The sequence below is a fragment of the Rhinopithecus bieti genome, unplaced genomic scaffold (assembly GCF_001698545.2).
Source record: "Rhinopithecus bieti isolate Rb0 unplaced genomic scaffold, ASM169854v2 scaffold_11488, whole genome shotgun sequence".
NCBI lineage: Eukaryota > Metazoa > Chordata > Mammalia > Primates > Cercopithecidae > Rhinopithecus > Rhinopithecus bieti.
The window spans coordinates 81,356-90,035 of record NW_016806879.1 but is presented as its reverse complement, the minus strand read 5'-3'; the positions used below and the strand labels follow the sequence as shown (position 1 = coordinate 90,035).

The 8,680-nt window shown below is 49.8% G+C and overlaps 1 protein-coding gene across 1 annotated transcript; it reads left to right on the top strand.

Moving 5' to 3' along the window:
• The first annotated feature begins 1,617 nt into the window (after nucleotides 1–1,617).
• On the top strand, nucleotides 1,618–6,976 carry POLR2G (RNA polymerase II subunit G). The gene is made up of 8 exons (XM_017878344.1): nucleotides 1,618–1,786; nucleotides 1,918–2,027; nucleotides 2,995–3,154; nucleotides 5,769–5,819; nucleotides 5,926–5,991; nucleotides 6,238–6,309; nucleotides 6,504–6,537; nucleotides 6,755–6,976. Exons 1-8 carry the CDS (start codon nucleotides 1,775–1,777, stop codon nucleotides 6,766–6,768), a joined length of 519 nt encoding a protein of 172 aa, XP_017733833.1. The 5' UTR covers nucleotides 1,618–1,774; the 3' UTR covers nucleotides 6,769–6,976.
• Nucleotides 6,977–8,680: the final 1,704 nt, after the last annotated feature.

Here is an 8,680-nt window from a genome sequence, read left to right as displayed (position 1 = left end):
GAGAGGGAGTCTTGCTCTGTCTCCCAGACTGGAGTGCAGTGGCATGTTCTTGGCTCACTGCAACCTCCACCTCCCGGGTTCAAGCAATTCTCCTGCCCCAGTCTCCCAAGTAGCCAGGATTACAGTCGTGAGCCATCGTGCCCGGGGCATGTAACATTTTTTAACAGAGGATGAAATAGTCATGGATTTCCTGCACTCCAGCCTGGGTGACACAGCGAGACTCCCTCTCAAAAAAAAAAAAAAAAAAAAAAAAAGAGTTAATCTATAATCTGAGAACAGAAATTGTAAACTATATGTGACTCACAGTCATATCTCTCTCGAGGCTTAAAATGTTTTTTGGGATTGCAATAGCTTTTAATTTCTTTCTTTCTTAGGGTTGCTCTGTTGCCAGCCTGGAGTGCAGTGGCGCGATCTCAGCTCACTGCAGCCTCTGCCTCCCGGGTTCAAGCGATTTTCCTGCCTCAGCCTCCTGAGTAGCTGGGACTACAGGCACGTGCCACCACGCCCCGCCAATTTTTTGTATTTTTAGTAGAGTCGAGGTTTCGCAATGTTAGCAAGGATGGTCTCAATCTCCTGACCCCATGATCTGCCCGCCTCGGCCTCCCAAAGTGCTGGAATTACAGGCGTGAAACACTGCGCCCGGCCTAAATTTCATTATTTTCTGTAGCTTCTTGGCCTTTTGGCTAAGGCTTATGTAAACTTTTTGTTATTTCTACACCAATTTCTGTAGATTATTATGAGAATTAAGGGAGATAATTATATAAAGGGCTTAACACAGTATCTGGCATTTAGGAAGAAAGCAGTAAGTGGTAGCTATTATTTATTATTATTATTTTTTGAGATGGAGTTTCGCTTTTGTTGCCCAGGCTGGAGTGCAGTGGCCTCCCAGGTTCAAGCAATTCAGAGAGTTGCTGGCTGGGTGCAGTGCCTCACGCCTGTAATCCCAGCACTTTGGGAGGCCGAGGTCGGTAGATCACCTAAGGTTGGGAGTTTGAGACCAGCCTGACCAACATGGAGAAACCCCATCTCTACCAAAAATACAAAATTGGCCAGGCGCTGTGACTCACGCCTGTAATTCCAGCACTTTGGGAGGCTGAGGCGGGCGGATCACGAGGTCAGGAGATCGAGACCAGCCTGGCTAACACGGTGAAACCCCGTCACTACTAAAAATACAAAATATTAGCCGGGCGCGGTGGTGGGCGCCTGTAGTCCCAACTACTGGGGAGGCTGAGGCAGAAGATCTCCGCCCGAACCCGGGAGGCGGAGCTTGCAGTGAGCCGATATTGCGCCACTGCACTCCAGCCTGGGCGACAGAGCGAGACTCCGTCTCAAAAAAAAAAACAATATATATATATATATAAAATTAGGTGTGGTGGCACATGCCTATAATCCCAGCTACTCGGGAGGCTGAGGCAGGAGAATCGCTTGAACCCGGGAGGCGGAGGTTGCAGTGAGCCGAGATCGCGCCACTGCACTCCAGCCAGGGGGACAGAGGGAGATCCGTCTCAAAACAAAAAAAGGAGTTGTGGTTTGATGCCCAGTGGGAGGGGCGGGGCGGTGGTGAGGGGCGGGGCTTAGTGGTTCTCGCCCACGGCTACAAGGCCCAATCAGACCCGTGGAGCAGGTGGAGTTCCGCCCTCGCGGAGGAGGTGGAGTTCCGCTCTCGTCGTCGCAGCAGGCGCGGGACTGGGGCTGCGGCGGCTAAGTGTGTTTCCGGTGGATTCCCAGGGGCGGTCGGAGGTGTGGACTGTTCCTGCTTGCCTGCTCTGGGACGATGTTCTACCATGTGAGCAGGGCTCAGGGTGGCGGCAAGGGCTGGGTGGAAAGGAGGAGCAAGGCCAGGCGCCGGCGCGAGGCTCCCCTTGTCCGATAACCTCCCGGCGCGTGGCCTGGTCCCCATCCCTCTTTTCTCCGCAGATCTCCCTAGAGCACGAAATCCTGCTGCACCCGCGCTACTTCGGCCCCAACTTGCTCAACACGGTGAAGCAGAAGCTCTTCACCGAGGTGGAGGGGACCTGCACAGGGAAGTGAGTGCGGAGCTCACCGCGCCGCCAGATCCTTCGATGCGCACACAGGGCGCTATACCTGCGACCCCTCCCCAACTCCTACTCGTCCTGCCACCCACTCTGGGGACCCCGCTAACCCTCTCAGGCAGCCAGTTGCTTCCTGCTTTGGGTTCCCAGGGCGCCCTCTGTAATGCTGGACAGTAAGACTTCCTTCCCTCAGCTGACATTGGTCATTCATTCATTTACTCCTCAAACATTTAAAAAGCACTGGGTGTGTGCCAGGACCCGTGTTGGGCTCAGAACAAGGTAGAATGGGAACAAGATAGAATGAGGCCAGCCCTTGTGGAGCTCACAGTGTAGTTATTGTTCCTGTGTCTCCTCTCTCTCTGTCATTCTGCTGGTTTTCTCTTATCCCCTGTGTCTAGGGACCACACACCATGGGCCTCTATATATCTTCTGAATGAACGACCAGAAAAAGTGGATCGAGAGTTTGGGGGAGGAAGGAAGTAGACTGGGACTTGGCCATCTCTGGGCTTTGCACAGAGGGGCCTCTCTGATATTGATGAGCTGGGACCCAGCCCAGGGCAGTGGAGTACTTGGGCCTCCAGCATCAGAAAAACCTGCAGGAACATGCAGATTCCTGAGCCTCCTTATTCCCTACAGAATCAAGACTCTGTGAGGCAGACCTGAGAATCTGCATTTTAAGATGATGATTCTCAGGCATCCCGAAGATTGAGATCTGTTTCCTCAAGGACTCCAGCCTTCTTGTACATTTACTGTGAAATTACCAGAACAGCATTTGGTCTTATACATACTGATCTGTGTTCTGTCTTCTCTTGGTCATTAAGCTCTCTGGGAGCAGAGGTTCTATCTACTTGTCCTTTTGCTCTCCCCGACCCTACTCCCAAGAGCTCAGTGACTTTTATTGCAGATGTCTCTAGAGGCTCTTGGACACACAATGTCTTTCTGTTTCTCATCCTCCTTGCAGGTATGGCTTTGTAATTGCTGTCACCACCATTGACAATATTGGTGCTGGTGTGATCCAGCCAGGCCGAGGCTTTGTCCTTTATCCAGTTAAGTACAAGGCCATTGTTTTCCGGCCCTTTAAAGGGGAGGTCGTGGATGCTGTTGTCACTCAGGTCAACAAGGTGAGACCATACCTAGGGGAGGCATTGGGGTAGTCTCTCAGTAGATCTGGGTTGGGTCCTGTCTCCACTTCATAACTGTGCCTTCAGCTAAGTCACCTTACTTTTTTTTTTTTTGAGACAGAGTTTTGCTCTGTCGCCCAGGCTGGAGTGCAGTGGTGCTTACTGCAACCTCTGCCTCCTGGGTTCAAGTGATTCTCCTGCCTCAGCCTCCCAAGTAGTTGGGACTGAAGGCACGTGCCACCATGGCCGGCTAATTTTTTGTATTTTTTTAGTAGAGATGGGGTTTTGCCACGTTGCCCAGGCTGATCTCGAACTCCTGAGCTCAGTCTGCCTACCTCGGCCTCCCAAAGCGCTAGGATTACAGGTGTGAGCCACCACGCCTGGCCATCACTTTACTTCTTGTGCTGCACTTTCAAATTGTATGGTAATCTTGCCCTGCCCAACTCAGAGGGCAAGAGTCAACATTAATAGTCATAACAATAAAAGCCTGTGTTGATTGAGTAGTGACTGTGGGCCAGGTGAAGTGCAGAGACTCACAATGACTCTAAAAGGTGGGTGCTTTCCTTTTTTTTTTTTTTTTTTTTTAAGATGGAGTTTAGCTCTGTCGCCAGACTGGAGTGCAGTGGCGCAATCTCAGCTCACTACAACCTCCGCCTCTGGGTTCAAGCGATTCTCCTGCCTCAGCCTCCCAGGTAGCTGGGACTATAGGCATGCGCCACCACGCCCAGCTAATTTTTGTATTTTTAGTAGAGACGAGGTTTCTCCATGTTGCTCAGGCTGGTCTCAAACTCCCGACCTCAGGTGATCTGCCTGCCTCAGCCACCGAAAGTGCTGACATTGTAGGCATGAGCCACTGCGCCTGGCCAGTGGGTGCTTTTTACAGAAGCTAAAGCTTAGAAGAAGTTAAGGCCGGGCGCGGTGGCCCAAGCCTGTAATCCCAGCACTTTGGGAGGCCGAGACGGGCGGATCACAAGGTCAGGAGATCGAGACCATCCTGGCTAACACAGTGAAACCCCGTCTCTACTAAAAAAATACAAAAAACTAGCCGGGCGAGGTGGCGGGTGCCTGTAGTCCCAGCTACTCGGGAGGCTGAGGCAGGAGAATGGCGTGAACCCGGGAGGCGGAGCTTGCAGTGAGCTGAGATCTGGCCACTGCACTCCAGCCCGGGCGACAGAGCGAGACTCTGTCTCAAAAAAAAAAAAAAGAAGTTAAGTGTATTGGCCAAGATCATGTGGCCAACAGGTGTTCAAATCTTGGACTAACAGGCCTAAGCTCTTTAATTATTTAAAATGAAAGCTTAGGCTGGGCATGGTGGCTCACATCTGTAATCCCAGCACTTTGGGAGGCTGAGGTGGGCAGATCACCTGAGGTTGGGAGTTCAAGACCAGCCTGGCCAATATGGTGAAACCCTATCTCTACTAAAAATACAAAAATTAGCCAGGCATCGTGGCATGTGCATGTAGTCCCAGCTACTCGGGAGGCTGAGGCATGAGAATCACTTGAACCTGGGAGGTGGAGGTTGCAGTGAGTTGAAATTGCACCACTGCACTTCAGAGTGGACAACAGAGTGAGATTCTGTCTCAAAGTAAATACATAAAGAAATACAAATGAAAGCTTAAAAAAAAAGTGTGCTGGCTCACACCTATAATCCCAGTGCTTTGGGAGGCAGAAGTGGGAAGATTGCTTGAGCCTAGGAGTTTGAGACCAGCCTGGGCAACATAGCAAGACTCTGTCTCTACAAAAAGTTTTTAAAAATTAGCCTAGCATGGTGGTGTGCACCTGTGGTCTCAGCTACTTGGGAGGCTGAGGTGGGAGGATTGCTTGAGCCCAGGAGTTCAAAGGTACAGTGAGCTGTGATTACACCACTGCTTTCCAACCTGGGCAACAGAGTGAGAACCTGTCTCAAAATTTAGAAAACAAAAAACAAAAACACAACACTTGAGGGGACAAAGAAAAAGCAAGATCACTTTTTTTTTTTTTTTTTTGAAACAGTCTTGCTCTGTTGCCAGGCTGGAGTACAATGGCAAGATCTGGCTCACTGCAACCTCCGCCTCCTGGGTTCAAACGATTCTCCTGCCTCAGTCTCTTGAGTAGCTGGGATTACAGACGCGCTACCACGCCAAGCTAATTTTTGTATTTTTAGTAGAGACAAGATTTCACCATGTTGGTCAGGCTGGTCTTGAACTCGTGACCTGATATCACTCCCCGCCTCACGGCCTCCCAAGTGCTTGGATTATAGAGGATAAGCCACCGCGCATGAGATCATAAGATCACTTTTTTTTTTTTTTTTTTAAATAGAGGCGTGAGTCTCGCTCTGATCTCCCGGACTGGAGTGCAGTGGCCCAGAATCTCAGCTCACTGCAAGCCTCTGCCTCCCGGGTTTTACGCCATTCTCCTGCCTCAGCCTCCCGAGTAGCTGGGACTACAGGCCGCCCGCCACCACGCCCGGCTAGTTTTTTTTGTTATTTTAGTATAGTAGAGACGGGGTTTCACCGTGTTAGCCAGGATGGTCTCGATCTCCTGACCTCGCGATCCGCCCGTCTCGGCCTCCCAACGTGCTGGGATTACAGGCTTGAGCCACCGCGCCCGGCCAAGATCACTCATTTTTTTCTAGGTTGGACTCTTCACAGAAATTGGACCCATGTCTTGCTTCATCTCTCGACATGTAAGTCTGGGCACACTGGGTGGGGCTGAGGAACAGAGATACCCATTTATTACCATCTACTGAAGCATCCTTTTAAAGTGCTAACCTAATCTCACTTTCCTTTTAGTCCATCCCTTCAGAGATGGAGTTTGATCCTAACTCCAACCCACCATGTTACAAGACAATGGATGAGGTAAGTGAACAGAAAGAAGTCAGGAAGAGGAGGAGAGAATCAGTCATCCGAAGGGAGAATATTGGCCTGGGGATGGCCGAGCACAGATGGTCTCCGAATTACCATGGCTTGATTCATGATTTTATGACTTTACATGGTGCAAAAGTGATGTGCATTCAATATGCCCCCGGGCTTACAGTGAAGTAGTTGTGATGTAACCTCTCATAAACTGAGGAGCATCTGTACACTGTTCCCTCCTCTCCCCAGGATATTGTGATTCAGCAGGATGATGAGATCCGCTTAAAGATTGTGGGGACCCGTGTGGACAAGAATGACATTGTGAGTCTTTTCCCCGCCTCTACCTATACCAGGTTGAGCTGAGAGCTGTCGGATTTCTTGCCACCCAGTGTCGGGGGTTCTGTGTTCTTCTGTCAGGAAGAAGGGATGGATGGGCAGAAGGCCTGGGGCTGCGGGGTAGAGGTTGGTTCTGTGCTCATCGTGGCTTCACTTTCTTTTTACCATCTTTCCTGCAGTTTGCTATTGGCTCCCTGATGGACGATTACTTGGGTGAGTGCCTGATCATGTGGGCCGGGGTTATTGCCTGGAGAAGGGGTGTGTAGGGGTGGGGAGTAATATAGGATTTAATGCCCAAATGAGAGAGACAGAAGAAACTTTCATGCTGTCTGCTTGAAAGATCAGGACGCGTTCCTTTGGATGAGAAGTACATGGTTGTGGCTGCCCCCACATTCTGGGTCTAACTGATGGGCTTTTTCTGGTTTCACAGGGCTTGTAAGCTGAGCCTGGTGGCCTCCTACCCTTGGTCCTGATCTAGGAAGTGTGATTGTCACACTTACCGTGTTGTCCAGAGGTCCAGTCTGGCTACTGTTGTGGAGGCAAGGAAGGCAACTCATTCCAGAAGGCATCTGGTGCTGCTTTTAGCTTAGCTACTCCCTCCTGATTTTTCAGTATGTGTTCTAAGTATAAAAAGTCCTTGGTTCTCATGGAAGTGTTTTCTTCTTCTTCTTTTTTTTTTTTTTTTTTTTTTTTTTTTTTTTTTAGCAGTAACAGTAACTCTTTAAAGAGGCTGTGAAGTTGGCTGCTTACTAGCCCCTCTGTCTTATACTGATGCCTCTGCTATCCTTAGCCACCCAGGGGAGCTGACTAACCCATTTGTCCAGGTTTAAAGGTGACCTCATTGAAGTCAAGGCTCTGATGTTGGGTCTTTGGCTTCCAGCAAATGATACCATCATTAGCGGCATCCTGGGTACTGATCTAGTTCCAGAGTGTTTGCTCTTCTCCTGCCCTTAAAAGTAACCAAGAGCGGCCGGGCGCGGTGGCTCAAGCCTGTAATCCCAGCACTTTGGGAGGCCGAGACGGGCGGATCACGAGGCCAGGAGATCGAGACCATCCTGGCTAATACGGTGAAACCCCGTCTCTACTAAAAAATACAAAAAACTAGCCGGGCGATGAGGCGGGCGCCTGTAGTCCCAGCTACTCGGGAGGCTGAGGCGGAAGAATGGCGTAAACCCGGGAGGAGGAGCTTGCAGTGAGCTGAGAACCGGCCACTGCACTCCAGCCTGGGTGGCAGAGCAAGACTCCGTCTCAGAAAAAAAAAAAAAAAAAAAAAGTAACCAAGAGCATAACTGGGAAAGCAGGGAGAGGAGACAGCAGACGGAGAGATGAACAAGAGGCTAGTAATGACACAGGCTATAGGATCTCAACACAGCCCTTCCTAAGATGGGTATATAAACAACAGTATATCACTATACTAAACTGAACTGAAGATGTAAAAGGGCTCAGAATCTAGTTAGGGTACAAAAATGTATGAAATGCCTACAGGATTAAACAAACATGCCAATTTTCCCTGACACTATACCTCGGCAATACTATTTGTCTAACTTGGAATGCCCTTTCCCAGCTTGTCCATTTCCTATCTACTAATCTGTGAAATTTCATTTCAGTTATGTTTTGTTTTTTTCTTTAACTTTCTTTGACTTCCTTGGGAAGCAGAGCTGTAGCAGAAAACAAGAAAGCATGGTATTCGGATTGATACAGAGCTGGTTTAAGTCTTAGCTGGACTCGAGAGGATAAAGGATAAGACAGGAAAATCGCTTGAACCTGGGATGGGGAGGTTGCAGTGAGCTGAGATCCCTCCACTGCACTCCAGCCTGGGCGACAGAGCGAGACTCCATCTCAAAAAAAAACAAAAACGGCCAGGCGCGGTGGCTCAAGCCTGTAATCCCAGCACTTTGCGGGGCCGAGACGGGCGGATCACGAGGTCAGGAGATCGAGACCATCCTGGCTAATACGGTGAAACCCCGTCTCTACTAAAAAATACAAAAAACTAGCCGGGCGAGGTGGCGGCGCCTGTAGTCCCAGCTACTCGGGAGGCTGAGGCAGGAGAATGGCGTAAACCCAGGAGGCGGAGCTTGCAGTGAGCTGAGAACCGGCCACAGCACTCCAGCCTGGGTGACAGGTGAGACTCCGCCTCAAAAAAAAAAAAACAAAAAACAAAAACAAAAAGAAGAGTCTTAGCTGGATGACCTTCTGTTTCTTCATTATAAAATGGGCAGAAAACCCTTTTTGGAGGCTGCTGTATCACACATATGTTAAAGTGGCTGGCATAGAGCCTGGTCCATGATGGGCACTCAACTTTTTTTTTTTTTCTTTTTCTTTTTCCTTTTTTTTTCTGAGACGGAGTCTCGCTCTG

What these genes read in the sequence shown, in the direction of transcription:
- POLR2G (XM_017878344.1), top strand. An exon ending in TTGTCACTCAGGTCAACAAG is followed by an intron (nt 3,155 to 5,768) that starts GTGAGACCATAC and finishes ATTTTTTTCTAG; the next exon opens with GTTGGACTCTTCACAGAAAT. An exon ending in GTGTGGACAAGAATGACATT is followed by an intron (nt 6,310 to 6,503) that starts GTGAGTCTTTTC and finishes TCTTTCCTGCAG; the next exon opens with TTTGCTATTGGCTCCCTGAT.